The sequence below is a fragment of the Cetorhinus maximus genome, chromosome 5 (genome assembly GCF_964194155.1).
Source record: "Cetorhinus maximus chromosome 5, sCetMax3.hap1.1, whole genome shotgun sequence".
Taxonomy (NCBI): Eukaryota; Metazoa; Chordata; class Chondrichthyes; order Lamniformes; family Cetorhinidae; genus Cetorhinus; species Cetorhinus maximus.
In genome coordinates, this window is record NC_135883.1 from 60,112,406 (window position 1) to 60,137,106 (window position 24,701).

At 42.1% G+C, this 24,701-nt stretch overlaps 1 protein-coding gene across 1 annotated transcript in view; it reads left to right on the top strand.

The window, feature by feature from the left end:
• Positions 1-24,701, top strand: part of LOC144680673 (CUB and sushi domain-containing protein 1-like) — a 2,611,816-nt gene that overhangs the window by 291,718 nt on the left and 2,295,397 nt on the right. Inside the window, exon 2 of the mRNA XM_078541910.1 lies at positions 20,804-21,020. Coding sequence (XP_078398036.1) covers positions 20,804-21,020 — 217 coding nt within the window. The remainder of the gene's footprint in view (positions 1-20,803; positions 21,021-24,701) is intronic.

Here is a 24,701-nt window from a genome sequence, read left to right on the forward strand (position 1 = left end):
GAAGTCCATGGTCGCCAATGCCCTCTTGGGGCGTGGTACCTAGAGAGAGAGAGGATATGTTGAATAAATTGATTGGATTTCTTGCAAAATGGACTTAGCAGATCAGGCCAAGGTCTTGGATATTATATCGTTGTTTGTAGAGAGCATTTAATGAGCAACACCAGATGGCTAAAGCTAATGCTTGTGGGTTCCAATATGAAACCAAATTCGATTGCTTGCTAGGTGAGAAGAATTGAAGATATTTGATTGAGTAACTAGTTTAAGTACTTTCCCCACCTCCCGCACATCACCCAGTGACCATGGGACTCCTCTATTAATAATATTTATTGATGACAGGGATAGTGTAAGCAAGTGACTAAGTTTGTAGATCAGGCAAAACTGTGTGGGAAAGCAGGACATAGGTGTATGTTACTCAAATCCTGACAAAAATTATCCAAGGATGATGTTGACCAGATGTTTAATATAGAGAATCTTGAAGTAATATATAATGATGCTATGAGTGGCACATTATTTTATAAGAGGAAGCAGGAGAAAGGTCTAAATTGAAACAGAAGATGCTGGAAATACTCAGCATGTTTAGCAGCATCTGTGTGAAGAGAAACAGAGCTAAGGGGCTGTGTTTTACAATGGAGGCTGAAGTCATGCCACTGGTGGGGCAGAGGTTGACCCTACTTTGGCCAGTAGCGGGAATCAGGGAGGCATAGTGCCAGTGGTGGCCATTTAAATGCCTGGTGCCAGGGATGCTGCCCTTAATAACATGGCAGCCCACCCTCCAAGAGCTAATGGCCCAATCAGAGAGCCAGCAGCACAGCAGCCGCAGCAGTGCCACAATGAGAGGTGGCCATTGCTGGGGCTGCAGCTGGAGGAAGAGGGTGCATTGATGGTCATGCCTCCTTGAAGGCAAGTAAAGCGGGTTTGGGGATGCTGAGGCACACCGTAGCGATCGGGGCTGGGGGAGGGGGCGAGGAGGGTAGTGGCGTGTCATCACTGAGGGCAGGTGCCACCATTGCTGCAGGGGTGGAAGTTGCTGCCAGGGTTCTCCTCCATTGGCTATGGAGTTCCCAAAAAGTAGGGCTTCCAACACTCCAGAGCCTATTGGGAGGCTGCCACTTGAAGGTCTCCCTACTAGGAAGTGGGAAGAGGCCCTTAATTGGCCACTGATGCCTTCCCGTGCAATTCTGACAGCCTTCCCACCTCTCAACCCATTGTCAAAGGGCTCGCAAAAATCCAGCCAATGTTTCAGGCCTTTGACCTTTCATCAGAGCTGGCAAGAGCTAGAAATGTGATTGGTTTTGAGCAAATGAAAGGGAGAGGTGGGAAAAAGAGCAAAAGAGAAGTTTAGTAATATGAAGGGGAGCAGGGGAGATTAAATTATAAGGTTCATGGGGCAAGGGCAAAGGGATTGGTAACGGGACAAGTGAAGGAACAAAAGCTCCGTTTAGAGGAGGCATGAAAAACAGGATTCTGAATAGCTGTTGGCTGAAAGCAAAGAAGAGGAAATGAGGGAGAAATGAGAGAAAAAAAGCAAAGGAAAAAGAAACAAATTGTGGACATGGGTTATGATCTAAAGTTGGTGAACTCAATTTTGGGTCCAGAAGGCTATAAAGTGCTCAGTCAAAAGATGAGGTGCCGTTCTTCGAAGAAAATAAGTTTTGTTGTTTTTCAGTAAAATGTCAGACAGTATCCTCATATTATACAGCAGCAGTGATACTGATACTCTATAAAACTCTGATCGGCCACACTTGCAGCATTGAGGCTAGTTTTGATCCTTGAAAAGGAGGTATCTTAAATGTTTCAAAGAATGGTATCAGTCTGATCTTCCAAAAGAAGGAGTGAAATTTGCCTTGTAAAACATGAATAATCCAAATGCTTCAAATCCTGAAAGAAACCAATATCTGAAGGTGCTGAATTTCTAGCTGTTGAAGGAAAAGCTAACGCAAAAATATGCTTATTTGGTAAGGAAACATTTAGTTGAATGATATACAAGGCGTACTTAATTTACACAGAAGAATTAATCCATGAACTCCTAAATTTAATCAGATTAGAAATTAGGAATTAGCATTCCTTATTCAAGAAGTTCAACACACTCCTACCTGGTAACTACAGTAACCTGACTTCAATAATTATTGCTTGAATTGTTAAAGGCAGGACACTGGATTCTTTACACTAATTATTTCCTTGATTTCAGTATCACTGGAACTTGTATTCCTGGGCCAGGACATTGCGGTCGGCGAGTGGGGGGGGGGCCCACTCGCCGACGCGTTAAATGACGCGGGTTGACGTCGGCGGAACTCCCAACGTCACCCCGCGTCAACTCAATTTTCAGGTCGGTGGGGTCACAGCCGAATCAGCTGTGCACCTGCCAACCTGTCAACGGCCAATTGAGGCCATTTAAAAAGTAATTCAAGTAGTTAATGGACCTGCCCGTCCAACCTTACGGTTGGCGGGCAGGTCAGGAGTCCTGGTGGGCTTCAGAAAAAGCATAAAACCTCATCCACGGACGGGATGAGGATTCACGAAGGTTTTTAAAAAATTTTTTTTAAAGTTTGAATAAAAGTGATGGACATGTCACAACTCATGCAACAGTGTCACATGAGGGAACATGTCAGGGAAATTTTATGTTTGTGCATTGACCTTATTTGAATTTGATGCCGATCTCCCTGAGGCAGCACTTAGCCTCTCGGCTTAGGGAATCCTCCCCCGCCCACACAGGGAGCGCATAGCACTTCCTGGCGGATGTCAAGCTGGGCAGGCCTTAATTGGCCCGTCCACGTAAAATGGCGGTGCGCCCCCAATTGGGGGCACTGATCGGAGGCACACCTGCACACGCCCGCTCCTGCACTTCTCCCCCGACAGGGGGAAAATTCTTCCCCTGATGTTCTGGCCACATAACCTAAGGATCAGAACAGAAAAGCCCAACTCTGTGCACAGGCTGTACCCAGATTAAACCTGATTTTTCTCTCTTGAAAACGAATTGCTTATGCACTTTTACCAGTTAAGAACTAAAGTTCTGACCAACAGTAACAAATGAACAGCAAATACTTTAAAATGTTGAATCATCCTGCACTAACCTCCTCAATAGGTAAAACAATAAACTGTCTTTAAACATAGATTTGAAAATGTAAGCTTACTTTCTAAATTGGCAAACGTTTGGTAAGTATCTCAGCTATACTGCTAACTAGTTCAATATTTCAATAAAAGAGCATTTGGGCTACTGACTGCAGACTGAAACAGGACACCGAATGCAATTGTGTAAATAGAGAATTTTGGGCATTGATCTATCATGGAATAAAAGGCAATCAGTTCCCTTCTCACAAATATCAGCCACAACTGCCCATCAAACTTACTACCAATTCCTTGGACGTTTGTCATCTTGGCATGGGCTGACCTTTGAGGTACATCTGAAACAAAGGCTGCTTTTCCTTATTGCTGTTAAACAGATCAATAGTCTTTGACAATGGCAAGTCTGTTCATTCCTGAGCTTTACCTACCTGTGGTAACTGGAACTCCATATGCTGAATTTTGCCTTCGGCGAGTGGGGGGCAGGGCCTGCTCACCGACGTGGGATGACGTCGGGCAGAACCCCCGACCTCATCCCGCCCCATTTAAATTTTCAGGAAGGCGGGGGCGCAGCAAAATCAGCTGTGGGCCCGCCGACCTGTCAATGGCCAATTGAGGCCATTGACAGGATCAATTAACCAATTAAAGGACCTGCCCGTCCAACCTTAAGATTGGCGGGTCAGCCAGGAGCCTCGGGGGAAGTAGAAAAAACATGAAACCTCGTCCAGCGGCGGGATGAGGTTTCATGTCGGGTTTTAAAAATTGTAATGAAGTTGTTCTGTAAATTATGAACATGTCCCAACTCATGTGACTTTGTCACATGAGGGGACATGTAAGGGATTTTTCTTTTCTCTATTTTTAATAGTTTTAAAAGTCAAGGCAATCTCCCTGAGGCTGCACTTAGCCTCAGGGAGATGTGTGCTCTTTTGTGTGCATGCGCGAAAGAGCGCACTCTCGATTTTAGGGATCCCCCCCCCCGCCTGCACATGGAGCGCATAGCGCTTCCCGGCGGACGTCATGCTGGGCGGACCTCAATTGGCTCTGCGCCCGCTCGCGATTGGGTCAGGCCCACCTGCCCGACAGGCAGAAAATTCTGCCCTATGTCTCTGTGCTCACGCTGAATAATCATATAAAGAAAGACTTGCAATTATACAGTACCCTTCAAAGTGCTTTAGAGCCAATGAAATTCTTTTGAAGTATACACTGTTGGATTGTGGGAAATGCAGCAGCCAATTTTTGCACAGCAAGCTGCCCCAAACAGCAATGTGATAATGACCAGAGAATTTGTTTTTGCAATGTTGATTGAAGGATGAAACTTGGCCAGGACACTGAGGAGAGCCCTCCTACTTCTCTCCTAAATAGTACTGTGGACCATCCACCTCAGAGGGCAGAAGGGGCCTTGTATGGTTTAATGTCTCATCCTAAACTGGAACCTTTGGCAGTGCTGCACTACTTAAGTACTGCACATGAGTGCCAGCCATGATGTTTTCTTGTGGTCAAGTCCTGGCGTGGGACTTGAACCTATAAGATAGGTTGTTTCATGAAGACTACTAATTTGATGCATTGTCATCAGACTTCATCTACTATAGTGTGTATACTGTGCCTTTCAAATCCCCATTTACCAAGATCTATCATGAACCCTGTGGGGGCTGTTTTCAGTAAAAGACTGTGCCAATTGAAATCTAATGCAGGAAACAAATATGATTTCATTTCAAAACTTCCATTGCCACTTTTTTAATAATGTCCCTTGCTTTGGAGGATTGTGCCCTCTTAATTAAGCACACAGTTTTCGCTGACAATTCCACCAAGTCTCGTGATCCCATGGACTGTGTGGAAATCCAGTTAACAGCTATGCCATTCTTTGCCTGGCACTTCTGCCAGCTTGCACCAGCCATGGTCACATGCATTGTCTGTGAGGCTTGGCAGCCATAAAATTTTACGAAACCACTTTGCAGTGCCATTCCTGACCCCTCAACATTGCTAGTAGCTGTTTGCAGGCCTAGCCACAGGCTACAACCTTATTGAAGCAGCTGACTCTTATCAAAGCCTTGCTGTGTCCTAACCAAGCTGACTTCCCACTCAATCTTCCTGCCTTGCCTCTTCCGTCCAGGAACATGTAAACCTAGCAAAGGCTAGCTGGGACTGAAGAAAATGTGCCATGGAACCATTTCCTGGCCATATTGGGGTGCTCTGGGTGGCTGAGAACAAGTTGCTTGGATAAAGTGGAGGTATGAGTCTCCTCCCCCTCCTCCCGCCTTTCTCCAAACCCTTGGTTGGAGTCTAATAGCTATACCTATGACAACTGTTCAATTTCATCTAAAGTAGGCTCCTGGAATAGCCAAATCTTAAAAAGGGGCACATTTCTCTAGAAAGGAGAAGACTGAGGGGTGACCTAATAGAGATTGTCATATTTTTATAATGATGTGAAAGGTACCAATCACTCATAAGGGATTGAGTAAACACATGGGTTCATTGAGATAAGGCACATGAGAACATTTATACAAAAGTAGAAAGTTTGAAGAAATCACAGCTGTGTGTACTGTGTTCTGCTCACAAGCCAAAGTGAAGCTGAGATTGAATTACATGACACACTTCCCTTCTGGTGATGGCATGCTGTTATCCCTTACAACAGAAAATCTTTCAGATTATGAACAGATTTGATAAAGTAGTTAGAGAGAACTTTTCCACTTGTGGGGAATCCAAAACTAGGAGTCACCAATATAAGATAGTCATCTGTAAATTCGATAATCAATTCAGGAGAAACAGAGTGGTGATAATGTGGAACTTGATACCACATGGAGTGCTTAAAACAATGGCATAGGTGCATTTTGAGATGAAGTTAAATACGTTCATGAGGTAGAAAGGAATAGAACAATATTCTGATAGTGATATGAAACAGGATAGGAGGCAGCTCTTATGAAGCATAAATACTGGCAAGCACCAGTTGGGCTGATTATTACATTGAAATTGAAGCACAGAAACAGGATAATCATTTGGTGCATGATTTTCTCACACTCTGCATACCTTCTCTGTGCTTAGCGACAACCAAATGAGTCCCCTGCCCAAAATAATTTTGTTCACCTGATCTGTTCAGGTGTGCAAAGGCCAAGGCACCAGCCAACACTGCAGCTGACTTTGCAGTATTGACAAGCCTGCACTTCACCATTGAGCCCTGGTCTCAGCTTTGCCATGCATTCTGGTTGTAACTCCTGTCACTATCATATCATTCTCCAGCAAAACCTGAATGAGATAGTTAATAAGACCTGATTTCTTCCACCTCAGCCAAACTGAACTATGGAGCACAAAACTTCTGAATATGAGCAATTTTACAATTGAGTATGAGTTTTCAAAAAGAAAATAAATTCCTGATTCATTAGCCAAGTCACATTAGCTTAACACAAAGGAGGACAAGGGAAATTGATTCAGTGAGTTCCAGGTTAATTGACCAAGCCTGGTATATTGAATGTTCTTTTTTTCAAATCTGTTCTGCATCAAAAAGCTACTTGCTTAAATAAATTATTTCTGGCTCCCAGTGGCATCAACCAAAAATACGTCAAGTTTCACATTTATGCTGATGGCACCCAGCTGATGCTCACCAAAACCTTCCTCAACCTCTCCATTGTCTCTGATATGTCATGCTGCTGGTCCAAAATCCAGTATTGGGTAAACAGAAATTTCCTCCAATTAACTATTGGGAAGACCAAAACTATTGTCTTTGGTTGCGCCACAAGCTCCATTCCATAGTCACTGACCCCATCCCTCTCGCTGCCCACTGTCTGAGGCTGAGCCAGAATGTTCGCAACCTTGCTGTCCTATTTGACCTTGAGCTGACTCTGTATTCATTCCCTCAACAAGACCACCTATTTCCACCTCCATAATGTCACCCAACCCTGTTTCAGCTCATCCTCTTAAGCCCTCATCCATGCTTTTGCTACCTCTAGGCTGAATATCCCAATGCTCTGCTGCCTGGCCTCCCAACTTGCACTATCCCTAAAATTAAGGTAATCCAAAACACTGCCTGCAACCTAACGCATACCAAGTCCTGTCTACCCATCACCCATGTGATCGTTGAACTACAATGGCTTCCAGTCTAGCAACGTCTCAATTTTAAAACTTCCATCCTTGTTTTCAAATCCATTCTTATCTCTCTAATCTCCTAATTCCCTCCTTAAACCTCTGCACCTCTCTGCCTCTCTCTCTCTACCTTTAAGATATTCTTAAAAACCTAACTCTTTGATCAAGCTTTTGGTCATCTGGCCTAATATTTCCTGAACTGGCTTAGTGCCAAAGTTTGTTTGATAATGCTCCTGTGATATCCTGTGGAACATTTTACTTAGTTAAAGTTGCTATGTAAATGAAATTTCTCATTTGGTATACAGTTTGGTTTTATTGCTTGCAATAGATGTATTATGAAGGCAGATGTAAACATTAGGATATCTGGGGTGGAAATTCTCTGCAAATCTAATGATATTTAAATCAAACAATTAATATGATTAAAGTGATTTATAAGTAGGAGTAAGGTTAAAATGGGTCATGCATTTTAAGTACTGTGCTGTGCACATAATACAGACACTGAAAGGATGCTTGTGAAGTTGGAATGTGTTGTCTTCAGTTAATTTGGGTGTCATTTCCACGTAGGAATAATTATCTAAAATTCAGTGAAGAATTAAGGGTAAAACTGTAACATTAGAACAAACAACAATTGAAAGATTTGTGATGGAGAAGAAGGCGGTGGTTTGTTTATTATGCTCATACTTTACAGAATGTTCTAAATGCCAGCTGTACTATTGATCGATTATAAACCACAGCAGAGCAGGCAGTAGCAATGAAAAGAAGACATTTTCTGGATGTGCTACCATTTATACAGCATGAAACAGCAACTTTGTGTTACAGATCTAATGCTCGCATCAGGGTAATCTTGTCGTTTCTGCCTGATCTTTACATCAATTTGGAAAGTGCTTGTTACAAAGTCTTTAAAAGGTAGCTGATGCAACACATGGACAGAAAGCCAACATAGCTCAAATGCTCTGCTAATGGGCAATCTCAACTTCAGCATTATAGCTCTTGGCCTCAGAAAAAGAGAAAGGTATAATTCAATAATGCAATGTGTTCAATTAATGTTGTCATTCCATGGTTTCTAATTGACAGTTTTCAGTTATAGTTTGACCTTGTATAAAAAAACACAAAATCATTTCTAATTGAGTTCTGCAGACCAATAATTTGATTTGGAGTTTCAAAGTAATGCTTTGAGGAATAGAAAATGATTACAACAGAATGCTTTGGAACAGAAAGGGTGGGGTTATTGCTGAGCAACAAGGAAGGAGAGGAATTCTGAATATAGACTTAACCGAGTCAAGAGATCGATGTGATTCACTGTGCTGTATGTGAACTAATGTTAACCAAAGACAACATTCCTGGTTATTGCAATTTTAAAACTCACCACATTGAGTTTTCAAAATTTAAGCTGCGTAATGTTCTTAATACTGATGTTAATTGTTTGAAGTTTTCATTAAGTTGCATTATGTTTTGTTTTTAAGTTGACCTGGGTAAGGGAGATGGACTTCTTACATTTCTAGCTTTTTTTGTCTCAGGAGAAAAACTTATCAACATGTTAAACATGTGTTTTGATTTCAAGTTGTTGCTAAGCATTAATCTCTTTCTTAAATTTGTTTGTAATGAAATAAAGTTGTGTTTAGTTGCTTTCAAGTTGATAAGATGGTTAATAAAACATATGGTTTACTTTGGTTTATAATGAGAAGAGATTTTACATAAAAGCAAAGAGAATGTGTTAGCAAGAACGTTATAAGTTTTCATGATGCTGAGAGAATTTGATTGAGTAGAAAGGAAAGATCACAAACATTCAAAATCTTTGGCAAAGGGGGAGGTGCAGAGATTTTTTTTTTATTCAGTGTAGTTGGGATCTGAAAAGGTGATGGAAGCTGATTCCATAAATAACTGAAAAAGTGAGTTAAACAGGTACTTGAGGATGAGGAATATGGAGGTTTATGGACAAAAAGCAGGAATGCGGAACTAAAAACATGACTGGTCTTTCAAAGGGCTAGTACAGGCACAACAAGTTGATTGACCACCTCCTGTGCTGTAACTTTCTTTGATTCTAAGTAGATGAAGGTTTAAACAAAATGATGGGACCCATTGCCTGCAATTCCTGTGTCACATAGGAACTCAAGAAATGTGTGCAGCAAGTGCCTCCTCTTGCTCAAACTCAAACCCAGGATCTCTGAGCTTGAGGAGAGGCCGGAATCACTGCAGGGCATGGAGAAGGGGGTAGGGGAGGAGAGCTGAAAATATCCTGGTGTGCTAGGTTCCATAAGGCGGTCATCCCAAAGCTCCAGAGAGTTCAAGGCGGGGGAGGGGGGTGGTGGGGGGAGTTGGGCAGAGGGGGGTAGTTTAGTGTGTGGCCATCTGGCAGGGTAGGGAGAGGAAGCAGTGCACAAATTCTCTCATGTGCGGTACTCTCAAAACAGTTTTCAATGCTGAATGCCAATGAGGATAATGACACCTCGGGGATGTGCCAACTCGAAAGCATCCACAGCACTGTGGGTCAAATGATTGCACAGGGGGTCACAGCAAAGTGTAGAAGTACAGTAGAGATGGGTAACTCAATAATCAGGGGGATGGACAGATGCCTCTGCAACCACCATCATGATTCTCGCATGGTGTGTTGTGTCCCTGGTGCCGGGGTAAAAGATGTTGATGAACAGGGGCATAACATTTTGGGCAGGGAAGGGGCACCACCCTAAGGGGAACAACCAGGCTGGAACCAATGATGTAGGTGGGAATAGGGTTGAGGTCCTCCAGGCAGAGTTTCAGGAGCTAGGGATGAAGTTAAAGAGCAGGATCTTAGCAGGGGCAATCTCTGGATCATTCCCAGTGCCAGGTGTAGATGAACACCCATTAAAATAAAAGACGTGGCTGCAGAATTGGTGTAGTGGGGGATGTTTCAGGTTCTTGGGGCATTAGGGCAGTTAGGGGTAGGAGAAACCTGTGCAAGATGGCAGCTTTCACCTGAATAGGGCTGTGATCAATGTCTTCGCTGTGAGGTTAACTGGTGCTGTGGGGAAGGCTTTAAACTATTTGGATGGAGCTTGGGCACAGGATAAAGCATGAAAGGAGATAGAAGGTGCACAAAGTGAGACAAATATAATTAGAATAAGGAATAGTTCACAAATGTGGGGAATCAAATAGGGGGAAATGTGAGTCAATCTAAGGTGGATTTAGAGTTCATTTGCATAATAGAGCATAGTAAATAAGGTTGATGGGCTGAAGATGCAAGTAATCACATGGGATTACGATATAATACACAGAGCCTTGTCTATTAATAAATGCAGCTTCCAGTGCACACATATGCGCCCCACTGTGAGCCCGAATGACAATCTTAATTCAGTGTAACTCTTAGCACACTGAGGATTATTTAGCAAATGTTGTCTAATCGCGGAATCACATCTAGTGTTGGACACTGTTTTGAGTTTTGCAAGCACGGGCTGGTTGAGTACAATCTGTACCCTGCCCATTGCGGACAGCGGCTGGGACATGCTGTTTGATATGATCCACCAGTCAATACGGTCTGCATCACACTGGCACTGCTATTCATATACCACATTATTCATTTGTGTGATAGGCAGAACGACTTGACGGCAGCATCCTGTTAATAGCAAATGACACTCATGTTGCAACTGCACAGTAGCAGTGTGAAACAGCTCGGTTCACCTGTTGCTCATATTTTTGAGATATCTTGCCCTTCCAGGGTAATCTGAGGTAGACTGGGCACTTTTCAGGGCCGAAAGTGACAGCCTTAGGCCCATTCATGAGTTTGCGTGATATACAGTGCGAAATGATTTGATCAGGGTAGCCATTATTCCGCAGGATGCCTTTGATGCGCCCTATTTCAGAATCAAGCTGGCATGGTGAGCAAATGGCTTGGGCCCTGTTTATAGGGTTGCTGATAAGACCAATCTTATAGCATGTGAAACTGTAAAAATCCCAATGTGTGCACTGACCAAAAAGGCATTCTGCCTATCACACAGGGTGCTGTTCTTTGCAGACAGACGGAATGTGTGCACGCATTGCACCTGTTTCAGCTAAACAAAATAAGTGACAGCCATTCACTGACTCTTTCCTCAGGGCAATGCCTTGACCAATCAGGGTCAAGCTGCCTGGTTTAAATTTCAAACAATGCTTGGCAGTTAACTGTCCGTCACCATCACTGGTGCATTCTCCATGGCAACACTACTTGCCATCCAATCAGCACTTCCTTGACATACAGTATAAATTGTTGTTTTCCCCTTATATTGGTATTCTTGCGAGGTGACCTGATGAGTGCAGACAAAAAGCTCAGACATGTCTCTTTTTCAGAAATACTCAAATTCTGTACTACCAAATGACTTTAACTATTTAGTCGGAGGAGGCTCAGGGCTGAAAGCAACACGAGACAGGCTGAGATTGCAGAGGAGACTTGGGGCAATATTTTGGAAGAGACTTAGGGTGAGAGTTCAGAGGAGACTCAGCCCAAGAGTTGAGAGGAGACTTGGACCAGTAATTGGGAAGAGACTAGGAGCCGGGCATTGGGAGGGGACCAGGGACCGGGGGCCGGGCGTTGGAAGGGGACCAGGCTCCGGGCGTTGGGAGGGGACTGGGGGCCAGGCATTGGGAGTAGACCAGGCATTGGGAGGGGACCGCGGGCCGGGCGTTGGGAAGGGACCGGAGGCCGGGCGTTGGGAGGGAACCGGGGTTCAGGCGTTGGGAGGGGACCAGGGGCCAGGCGTTGGGAGGGGACCGGTGTTCAGGTGTTGGGAGGGGACCATGGGCCGGGCGTTGGAAGGGGACCAGGGACCAGGTTTTGGGAGGGAACTGGGGTTCAGGCACTGGGAGGGAACTGGCGTTCAGGCATTGGGAGGGGACCACGGGCCAGGCGCTGGGAGGGGACCATGGTTCAGGCGTTGGGAGGGGACCGGTGTTCAGGTGTTGGGAGGGGACCATGGGCTGCGCGTTGTGAGGAGAACGGGGACCGCGCACTGGGGGGAGACCGGGGGCCGGGTATTGGGGTGACTGGGGGCCAGGCATTAGGAGGAGACTGGGAGCCGGGTGTGGGTGCTGCTGCTAGAGTTTAGAAACTGAAATTGGAATGTGTGATATCACAGGAAAGTCATAAGTTGATTGGCTGGTGAGTATTGCTGCTTAGGGACTGAGTCTCAACAACTAGAAGATTAAAAATGATAAAGATATTAAATATTAAAAAGGAGCAAGTGGTGAGTATTACCTTTTATTTTTTAAGTAAGGTTTATTACAAGTAAAGTGTTTTAATGTTGGTAGGATTTATCAGTGCTAGTAAGGTTTATTAATAGTAGTAAGGTGTACTAGTATTGGTAAAGTTTTTACTTTAGCAGTAGCAAGGTAACTAATAAATAAAGAAATGGCAGGACTGTTCCAACCTCAACAGTGCACATCCTGTACGATGTGGGAATTCCAGGATGCTTCCCATTTCCTGGACAACCAGTTGTGCATGAAGTGTTGCCAGTTGCAGCAGCTTGAACTCTGGGTTTCAGACCTTGAACAACAGCTGGTGTCACAGTGGTGCATCCAAGACTGAGAGCTCCGTGGGTAGCATGTTTTTGGATGTGGTCACCCCACAGCTTAAGAGTATGCAGGGAGAGAGGGAAGGGGTGACCGCCAGACAGTCAAAAAGAAAGAGGCAGGTAGTGAAGGATTCCACTAAGTGAATCCTAGTCTCCAACCTCTATTCACTCCTGAATACTAATGAGAGTAATGGTTCATCTCTGGAGTGCAGCCAGAGTCAAGGCCATGGCACCACATGTGGCTCAGCTGCAGAGTGAGGTACAAGGAACATAGAAACATAGAAACTAGGAGCAGCAGTAGGCCATTCAGCCCTTCGAGCCTGCTCTGCCATTCATTATGATCATGGCTGATCATCCAACTCAATAGCCTGCTCCCACTTTCTCCCCATATCCTTTGGTCCCTTTCACCCCAAGAGCTATATCTACCTCCTTGAAAACATACAATGTTTTGGCCTCAACTACTTTCTGTGGTAACGAATTCCACAGGCTCACCACTCTCTGGGTGAAGAAATTTCTCACCTCAGTACTAAATGGTCTACCCCGTATCCTCAGACTGTGACCCCTGGTTCTGGACTCCCCCACCATTGGGAACATCCTTCCTGCATCTACCCTGTCTAGTCCTGTTAGAATTTTATAGGTTTCTATGAGAACCCCCTCATCCTTCTGAACTCCAGTGAATATAATCCTGATCAACTCAATCTCTCCCCATATGTCAGTCCTGCCATCCCAGGAATCAGTTTGGTAAACCTTCGCTGCACTCCCTCTATAGCAAGAACATCCTTCCTCAGATAAGGAGACCAAAACTGCACACAATATTCCAGATGTGGTCTCACCAAGGCCCTGTATAATTGCAGCAAGACATCTCTGCTCCTGTGCCCGAATCCTCTGGCTATGAAGGCCAACATACCATTTGCCTTCTTTACCGCCTGCTGCACCTGCATGCTTACCTTCAGCGACTGGTGTACGAGGACACCCAGGTCTCATTGCACATTCCCCTCTCTCAATTTATAGCCATTCAGGTAATAATCTGCCTTCCTGTTTTTGCTACCAAAGTGAATAACCTCACATTTATCCACATTATACAGCATCTGCCATGCATTTGCCCACTCACTCAGCTCGTCCAAATCACACTGAAGCATCTCTGCATCCTCCTCACAGCTCACTCTCCCACCCAGCTTTGTGTCATCTACAAATTTGGAGATATTACATTTAGTTCCCTCATCTAAATCATTAACATATATTGTGAATAACTGGGGCCCCAGCACCAATCCCTGCGTTACCCCACTAGTCACTGCCTGCCATTCGGAAAAAAACCCGTTTATTTCTACTCTTTATTTCCTGTTTTCTATCCATCTCAATACATTACCCCCTATCCCATGTGCTTTAATTTTACACGCCAATCTCTTATGTGGGACTTTGTCAAAAGCCTTCTGAAAGTCCAAATAAACCACATCCACTGGCTCCCCCTCATCAACTCTACTCGTTACATCCTTGAAATATTCCAATAGATTTGTCAAGCATGATTTCCCTTTTGTAAATCCATGCTGACTCTGTCCGATTCTGCCACTGTTTTACAAGTGCTCAGCTATTAAATCTATTATAATAGACTCTAGAATTTTCCCCACTACCGACGTCAGGCTGACTGGTCTATAATTCCCTGTTTTCTCTCTACCTCCCTTTTTAAATAGTGGGGTTATGTTAGCTACCCTCCAATCTGTAGGAACTGTTCCAGAGTCTATGGCATCTCGGAAGATGACCACCAATGCATCCACTATTTCTAGGGCCACTTCCTTCAGTACTCTGGGATGTAGATTATCAAGCCCTGGGGATATATCGGCCTTCAATCCCATCAATTTTCCCAACACCATTTCCCTACTAATATTGATTTCTTTCCGTTCCTCCCTCTCACTAAACCCTGTGTTCCCCAACATTTCTGGTATGTTATTAGTGTCCTCCTTGTGAAGACAGAACCAAAGTATATATTTAGTTGGTCAGCCATTTTTTGGTTCCCCATTATAAATTCCCCTGTTTCTGACTGTAAGGGACCCAATTTGTCTTCACCAATCTTTTTCTCTTCACATACCTATAGAAACTTTTACAGTCAGTTTTTATGTTCCCCGCAAGCTTGCTCTCGTAATCTATTTTCCCCTTTTTAATCAATCCCTTGGTCCTCCTTTGCTGAATTCTAAACTGCTCCCAATTCTCAGATCTGTTGTTTTTAGCTGGCCAATTTGTATGCCTCTTCCTTGGATCTAATACTATCTCTAATTTCCCTTGTAAGTCATGGAAGTCTGAAAGAGCAATAGTGATAGGTGATTTGATAGCTAGGGGAACAGATAGACGTTTCTATGGCTGCAGGCATGAATCCAGGATGACACGCTGCCTCCCTGGTGCCAGGGTCAAGTATGTCACCAAGTGGCTGCAGAGCACCCTGAGCAGGGAAGGTGAACATCGGTACCAATGACATAGGTAGAAAGAAGGATGTGGTCCTACAGTCAGAATTTTGGGAGCTAGGTAGGAAATTAGCAAGCTGGACTTCAAAAGTAATAATCCCTGGGTTACTTCCAGTGTCATTCGCAAGTGAGTACAGAAACAGGGAGATAAGACAGATGAATGTGTGGCTGGCAAAATTGTGCCGGAGGGAAGGCTTTGGATTCTTGGAACATTGGGATGAGCTCTGGCGTACAGGCTGAACAGAGCTGGGACTGAGTTCCTTGCTAGTGTTGTTGGGGACGTTTTAAACAAACTCGGCAGGGTTGTGGGAACCAAGAGATAATATCAGAGAGGAATACCAAGGTGCACAGAATATTGGGAAAGATAGATAGCACAAGAGTCGGGAATGGTAAGTTAATAGATGGGGTCAACGTCTAAATCATGGTTATTGTGCATGTATGTGAATGCATGGAGTGTGGCAAATAAGATTGGTGAATTATAGGTGCAGATTGCTATGTGGAAATATGATGATGTGGCTATAACACATACCTGGCTCAAATGAGGGCAGTATTGGGTGTTAATTATTCCTGGTTAAGGAAAGATAGGAAATTAAGAAAAAGAGGAGGGAGTGGCTGTATTGGTTAAGGAGAGCATTATGGTGATGGAGAAAGAGGATGACCCAGAGGGGTCAAGGACAGAATCTATTTGGCTAGAGCAAAGGAACAGAAAAGGTACAATTAAATTGTTCAATGTTGTCTATTGGCCACCAATTGGTGGAGAAGATGTAGACAAACTCATTTGCAAATTACAGAGGTGCAAAAATTATAGAGTACTTATAATAGTGGACTTTAATTACCCCAATATAGAGTTGGATAGTAGGTGTGTAAAGGGCAAAGAGGGGCAAGCGTTCCTAGAGTGTGTTCAGGAAAATTTGCTTCGGTAAGTTTTCAGTCCAACAAGGAAGGAAGCACTGCTAGAGCTGATCCTTGGAAATGAGGTGGGCAAAGTAGATTGTGTCAGCAGGAGAAGATTTAGGGAACAGTGATCGTTGTATCATAAGGTTTAGGCTGACTATAGAAAAGGCCAAAGAACAGTCCAGAGTAAGAAAAATTAACTGGAGGAAAACCAACTCCAATGGGATAAGGACAGACCTGGGCTGAATAAATTGGATTCAACGGTTGGCAAGGAAAACGGTAGCTGAACAATGTGCTTTCTTCAAAGATGAGTGATTTTGAGCAGAGTCAAGGTTTATTCCCTCTAGAGGGAAAGGTAGAGAAAACAAATCTAAAACTCCCTGGAAGATGACGGAGTTAGAAATTAAGATAAAGAAGAAAAATTGTGCTTATGACAGGTGTCAGATAGAAACTACAACTGAGAAGCAGGCTGAATATAGAAGGTTCAGAGGGGAGGTGAAGAAGCAAAGAGGGAGTATGAAAAGAGACTGGCAGCTAAGATAAAAGGAAACATAACATAAATGGTCACTGTGGGGTTGCCATTGGCACTCCAGTTGGTGGATGGGCCCACCGCCCTGGCCAATAAATCCAACCCACTGTTACAGCACTAGAAAGGGATGATGCACTTGAGGGTTCAAAGACAGAATCTGTTTGGTTAGCATTAAGGAAAAAAAGAGCATCTATTATGCTGCTGGTATTTCCACCTGGGCTGTAGGACAGTAAATAGGGGGCCTTCCCCCCTATGTAGAGGAGCAAATTTGCAAAAAAATTACAGAATGGTGTAAGAACTTTAAAATAGAGATAATAGGAGACTTCAATTATTCAGATGTAGACTTAGAACTTAACAGTAAAAGGCAAAGAGAAGGAGGAATTCCTGAAATGTGTTCAAGGGAGCTTTTTTGATCATTGTGTTTCCAGACCAAGGAGAAAGGGAGCAGTTCTGGATCTAGTTCTGGGGAATGAAATGGGGCAAGTGTAGCATTTTTTAGTGGGAGAGCATTTGGGGAACAGTGAGCATATATAATTAGGTATAGAAAAGTTATGGAAAAGGACAAGATGAAAAATCAAACATGGAAATGTTGAACTGAAGGAGGGCTAATTCCAGTAAGTTGAAAAGGGATCTGGCCCAGGTGGATTGGAATTAAAGATTGGCAGGTGTAACAGTAAATGAGCAATGAGAGGCTTTTAATGAGGACGTTGTTCAGGTAAAACTAGGCTCATCCCATGAGAGGGAAAGGCAAGACATCCAAAGCGAGAGCTTGCTGGATGACTGAAGAAATGACGATTCAAATTAAGTATAATAATAAATGTCAGGTTCTTATGAACCAAGATGAATACGAAAGGTCCAAGGGAGAAGTGAGAAAGGAAATATTAGAGAGTGTATGAGAATAGATCATCAGGTAAAATAAAAAAGACACCTATAATCTTTGATGACCATATAAATAGTAGAAGGGTAATCGATGGAAAGATTTGGTCGATGCTGGACCAAAAGGAAAATCATGTTCTGGAGACATTGGGCATGGCTGAGGAATAAAATGAGTACTTTGCATCTGTCTTCACTAAGGAAGAGGATTCAGCCCATGTCACAGAAAAGAGGCAAGTAATAGAGAAATTGGATAGGATGAAAATTGATAAGAGGAGGCACTGAAATGGTTGGCCATGCTCAAAGTAGAAAGATCATATTTCCTCAATATTTCCTTGGTTGCTGAGGGAAGTAAATGCAGATGCACTGGCCATAATCTTTCAGTGCTCCTTCGATATGGTAGTAATGCCAGAGGAATGGAAGATTATGTTATGATCCTGTTTAAAAAAAGGGGGAGCGGGATAAACCTGGCAACTACAGGCCTAAAGGGGAATCTTGTAGAGGCATGAACCTAGGACAGAATTAATTGTCACTTAGAAAAATATGGGTTAATAAATGAAAGCCAGCACAGATTTATGATGGGTAATTTGTGTTAAGTTAACTTGGTTGAGTTCTCTGATCAAGTCATCGTGAACACGGGTGATGTGGTACGTATGGACTTTCAAAAAGCATTTTATAAAATACCAAATAGACTTGTTCGCACATTTGAAGCCTATGGAAATAAAGGAACAGTGGCTCCCTGGATATGAAATTGGCAAAGGAACAGAGGGTAAGGGTCTCGGTGAACGTTTGGTTTTACAGCCTGGAGAAGTGTGCAATGGTATCCCCAGGGCAGTGTTCGGAACATTGCTCTTTTTGCTATATATGCTAATGACCCTGACTTAAGTATACAGGGCAGAGTTTCAAATGTGCAGATGGCACAAAATTCAGGAACATAAGGGCCCAATTTTAACTTCAAGTGAATGTGTTTTGAGTTAAAATCTCACTCTTAGTAAAGAGTAAGAAGGAGAGAAACATTCTTGAGGACATAGACTGGTGAAATAAAAGCAAAATACTGTGGATGCTGGAAATCTGAAACAAAAACAGAAAATGCTGGAAAAACTCAGCAGGTCTAACAGCATCTGTGGAGAGAAAAAAAGCAGAGTTAATGTTTCGAGTCCTTATGACTTCTTGAGAGCTGAAGAGAAGTAAAAATGTAATGAAATTTATCCTGTTTAAGCAGATGGAGCAGGTGAAGCTAGATAGAAGGCCAGTGAGAGGAGGAGACAAAAGAGAGACGTCATAGACTGGTGAAATTACTGATGAGATTTAATGAGAAGTGTACAGAAACTGATTTTCATAGAAAGAATAAGAAGTGGCAATATAAATTAATGACGAAACTTTAAAAGGGGATGTGGGAACAGGGATGTATGCACATAAGTCTTTCAAGGTAGCAGGACAGCTGGAGAAGGCTGTTAATAAGGCATATGGAATCTCTGGCTTCAAAGCAATGAAATTATGCCAAACCTTTATAAAATGCCGGTTAGGCTCCACCTAAAATGTTGTGATCATTTCAGGGCACCACACTTTAGAAAAGGTGTCAAGGCTTTGGAGAGGCTGCAGAGGAGAGAATGGCATCAGGAATAAAAGACTTCACTTATGTGGAGAGACCAGATAAACAGGGTTGTTCTTGTTAGAGCAGAGAAGGTTAAGTCAAGATTTTATAGAGTCGTTCAGAATTTTAAAAGGCTTCGAAAAAGTAAATAAGGTAAAATTGTTTCCAGTAGCAGAAAGGTCATCAACCAGAGGACACAGAATTATGATAATTGACAAAAGAACCACTGGCAACATGAGAGGAATAAAAATACATAGTGAATTGTTGATATGAAAGGGTGGTGGAAGCAGATTCAATAATAGCTTTCAAAAGGGAATTGAATAAGTACTTGGAAAGAAAAAAAATTGTTGGGCTATGAAAAAAAGCAGGTGGGTGGGACTAATTGGATAGCTTTTTCAAAGAGTTGGCACAACCATGATGGACTGAATGGTTGCCTTCTGTGTTGTAAGGCCCTATGATTTAACGATATAATCTCTCCTTTCTGATTTACCTCAATTCTTTACATTTTATAATCTTGGTATCCTGCACGAAAGACCTTAGTTTGTCACCTTGACTATTCAATGAAAAAGTTACTATATCTACTATACCTGGAAAAACTCAGCAGGTCTGACAGCATCTGCGGAGAGGAACACAGTTAACGTTTCGAGTCCGTATGACTCTTCAACAGAGTCATACAGATATTTCCAGGTATTTTTGTTTTTGTTTTGGATTTCCAGCATCCGCAGTTTTTTACTTTTTACTATATCTACTATCCTCCTCCACAACAAATAGAAGTAAAATGTGAATTCCACAGGATGTTTGGCTGTCCCAGGGTCAAATCAATCTTTATTGAAATTGCAAATGTGAAACAACATGCTTCTTCAGAGGATGCTTATTCGGCTTAATACAATTGTAATATACCTCGTGGACAACACCAGTAAACTTGGACACGTGTCACAAGCTCTTCCCACCTGTCCTTTGAAATTGCAATGAGGGTCTTAACTACATCACTAAGCCCCTGATTTCCATTGGAAGGAGGACCTAATGCATGTTCCAGTCGAGCATTTTGCCCCTTCAGCAGTAGGCCCTGTGAAAGTCACATCACTGATAGTTGGGGTTAACCGGGCAATAAAGGCCTGGTTTATAGGCTCTTAACACCTCATTAACAATGATTTTCCACAATGTAAATTGGCCACAAACACTCTGTACTGCATCAGCGTCAATATTTGCCTTTCCTGCACCCGTCATTCCCAGAGTTTCTCCACATTCTGGAGCTGGAAAGACCTTGTGCTATGCTACAGTGCCACAATGATCCACCCTTTCTACACTAAGGCTTTGTCCTTTTCAAACTTTGACCAGCTCAAAACCTACCAACATTGAATGATGAATGATGAGCTGTTCAATAGCTTTGAAATGCCTCACTTGACCTTAACTTCTGAAGCGCCCTTCCGTTATTAGTCACCAAGTTGCTTTATGAAAATGAGCATATTTGGAATGAACAGTTTGTCCCATTTGCTGAACTGTAAGAAATGGTATCTGTGATCAGCTGAATAAAGAGGGAATACTCAAGAAGCAGAGCATTACAGTGTTAAATTCAGATGCTCAACCTAGTTTCATATCACAATGAAATAAGCTCATTCCGGATGTGTGAAACAGATCAGATAGCAGAACCATTGTGGCAGATCTCTTTGGAAAAATTGCTTTTCGTTAATCGCTGTCACCTCAGCGTTAAATGAGAAGATTGATTGCCTTTATGCAATACTTGTTTTGAATGCAAAGCCTGTTGATAAAAGTTTTATTTAACCACACATTGTTGTTTTCATTACAGATCAGCCCTGTGGTGGATTAGTTCAAGGACCAAATGGCACAATAGAAAGCCCTGGATTTCCTTATGGTTATCCAAATTATGCGAACTGCACCTGGATTATCGTTACTGGAGAACGGAACAGGATACAGCTAATATTTCAGATCTTCGCTTTAGAAGAAGACTTTGATATTTTATCCATCTATGATGGCCAACCACAGCAAGGCAATTTGAAAATGAGGTATGATGCCATCTGTTTATGGGATGAGCTAGCTAAGAATTACTCCTGCAGTTGCTGCTACTCATCATTAAAACAGTTAGATGAAAGATATGTTCTGTAGCACTTATTTGTGTGAACTAATGCAAAACTCTTGCTTGTTGTAAGCACTTAGACATCAATCAATTTGTTTTTTTAAATGCATTCAGTTTTCAAAACTGAAACTGTGTAAAGGCTTTAACGAATGGTTAATTTTGCTGTTTGAAGTTTTAATACTGCATTATGCCCGGCAGATGCTTTATTGATTTTTGATTTTGACGCAATGGTCTTCGCTGCAACTTTTCCTTTGTTTCCCTGGCTGACGGTTTACTCCAAGATCTCTGCCAATAACATTCCATGCCTAAACCCTTGACGATACACAGAGTAGCTTGTGGTAATTGATTCTCTGCTTTCTCTCCATGGGATATGTTGGTCTCTTCGCATCACAACACAGTTGAGCTCAGACATGAACTGCGTGGGGAATTTTGGGCTCAGACCCAAGTCTTGCCATTCCCTGGTGGAGTCTATTTAATCCCCTGAAACAATACTGCCTGCTTTACACCTCATTAGTTGTAGTTGTAGTTGTAGTTTACTTTGTTGGATTCTTGGCAGATGAAGTGAAAAACCTTCATTTTTGAGCAGCAGCTAAATATAACAGTGTTAAAGCCAGAACCTTCATATGACAGCTGTTTACACAAACAGCATTACAGCTGAAGGTTTTTTGATTTGCAACTATTGTCTTTAAATTAGAAATTTGGTAACTGAAGGAGGATAAATTGGTTTAAGAAGCATTCTGGACTATTCATTTCAAGAGTTTTGACAACAAGCAGCAATGATAGATTCTTTTTTGCGAAAGAAATATGTTTTGCCATTGGTCCAGTTTGTGTAAAATGACCAGTGAAATGCTGGCAATGAAATAATTTGTAAGTGATGTCCACAGGAAGGAAACAATGTTTTAGAATTCTGTTTTCAGGTTTATTACTCGGAATTACAACAAAACATTTTAGGAAGGCCATCTATCTGTATTGTTTACATCTTGTTTAGGACTCTCATCAGAATTTGCAACAAGAGAATCCCCAGGTATAGGTCAAGAATTCAACCAAGTTAACTACAGTACTTTCACAAGTAGATAGTTAAACTGTTTTACAGACTACAAGTAAGCTTTTAAATGTTGTAAAGATGTATGAAATACCATATACTATACCAAGATCATCTCAATCAATCGATTTTTATTGGTTAAGGGTCTCAAGGAACATGGAGCTAAGATGTGTAAATGAAGTTAATGCACAGACCATATATGATCTGACTAGCTCACAGGGATGACAGGTCTACTCCTGTTCCTATGTTCAGCCAGGCATGCAAAAAGGCAAAGATCAACCATGAGCCAGTCATGGCTTCAAATTAGGCAGAAAAGCATCAGAATGAGGAAAAAATAATCCAACAGGAACAGGAGTACTGTGATGTTCCCGTTCCATGATAGTTGTTGCTCCATATTCTTTTAATGCTAGTTGACAAATCTCTTTTTGTAGAAAGTATTTTTGAAGTAGAAGCACAGATGGCAGATGTTACAAATTGAGAACTTGTCTTAGATATTCTCTCAGGTACTATGATGCAGGGGTCTCTCCAGTAAACAGTCTAATGTTCAGGTGTGTATCTATATTGTCCAATATCTAACTATACGGTAGTGCAGTCCAGTGGGATAAATAAGATCCCTTTGTGATTTGTACTGGATGTAGTGTCTTTCTCTTGTGCTGCTCTTCAAACTTCTTGAAGGCCCACTCATGTAATACTTGGTAGGACAAGACCAGGTATCTATTGTTCAATTACTTCAGTTAGTGAACATACAGATTGTTATGACATGGCAGATGGTATGTGCCAGGTGGACCAAATCCACAATGGAAACTTGGCCACACTATCACAACAGTTTTGCAATTTGTATTTATTATGAAAAGATGTGTGCACTGAATTCAAAAGCAATAATTCCACTAAGACCTTTAGAGACTTAAAAAGTTAAATTAAAATATTAATTAACAAAAGAAATTATTTCAAGCACATACATAAGACTACAATTACTTACTAATATAACAAATCCTAAAATTCCTAATTAACCTGACCCCCAATTACACACTTCCTTTAAGGCAACAGTCCAAAATAGATTTTAAATTAATAAAAAACAAGCTAGCAAGTTACCACAGTACCCACTTGACAGCGGAATTCCAAAAGCTTGTCTCCAACTTCAGTTACTGGACACAGCAGACTTATGCACAAATGGCTGGAGGCTTCCCAAAGGCTATTTGACACACTCTTGTTAGATCTTATATGCAGCACCCCCCTCCAACATAGCCTTTTATTCTCCTTTATATATGTTTCTGTCTCTTTAATATGCAAGTGCCATTGTTCGATATGTCTTTGGAACTTCACTTTTCCCATCATGTAAAAATCTTTCATGTTGCCAATATTGTCAGTAACCTTTGGGAAAAATAAACACACTGCTTAGCCTTGCTTATCTGGCTAGTTGTAAACATCCTAACATCCCTTTGAAATCCAAACAACCCCTTCACTTATCTAAAAATGCAAATTCCCTTCGCACCTTACATGCTAAGACCTCATCCATGTTTATGCATTAGCATTTCAAGTACGTTTCTACACCTAACTTCTTTTGATAATTTCAAGCTTGCAGTCTACCTGACTCCAAATGTAATTAAATCACACAGATAGAACCATCTACACTCACACCCATAAACCTACTTTGCAATAAACCAGAATAATATTATGAAAATTATTATACTTTCGTAACAAGAGTAGCAGTTCAGAATCACTTGATACAATCAGTACAACTGTCTTTGTGTGCTAATAAAAAATTACATACATAACCCCTTTCATCAGGAGGGGGCATCTTGATTGATGTGAAATGAAATAACTTCCAGCTACTCTCCTGCATTCCAGCTGAACCAGAGCAAAAGCTTTCCTTAGCAGCTTTCTGGTTAAACACCTGGCTTTGTATTGTATGTCATTCTGTCCCTGTGTATTTTTTATCTCATTGTTTTCACAATCAGAGGGAAAGACCTATACCAGACTATTCTGGCTGACTGCCTGGGATCTGGAATTTCATACACAATGGGAGTGAGATGTTCATTCATGACTGAGACAGCCGTATTATGTTTTGCCTTTGGGAGAAAAGACTTCAATGTTTAGCTGCTGAGTGTTTTATCCATCCTTCAGCTCTTCCCAATAAACTGATGTGCAAGCATTTTGTTTTGGAAAAAGTGCCGACATTTCAGTATAACACTTTTCTGAATGCTTTCTATGGGAACATTATGAAAAATTCAGAAACATAACTGTAAGAAATGAAGATGTGAATTGATTGTGTGTGAGCAGCAGCAAGATAAAAAGTTGGCATCAAAGGAATACTTGTATGATTTCATTAGAAAAGAGGCATACCTGTGCCCTCAGTATAGTTACAACATTTTTTAAAAAAAGCATATACACACAATTAACAGCATTATCGTGAAAAATGCCTATTGTGTAGAGGCTGTGTTCAGCCTCTGACACTGAGGTTGAAAGCAATGAGCTCAATTGTGTAAAAAGAATGAGCAGAATAGAGTTCAGCAAATCTATTAGCAGCTCCTAAAAAAAAACAGAAGTGAAAGCTGAACATAAATAACG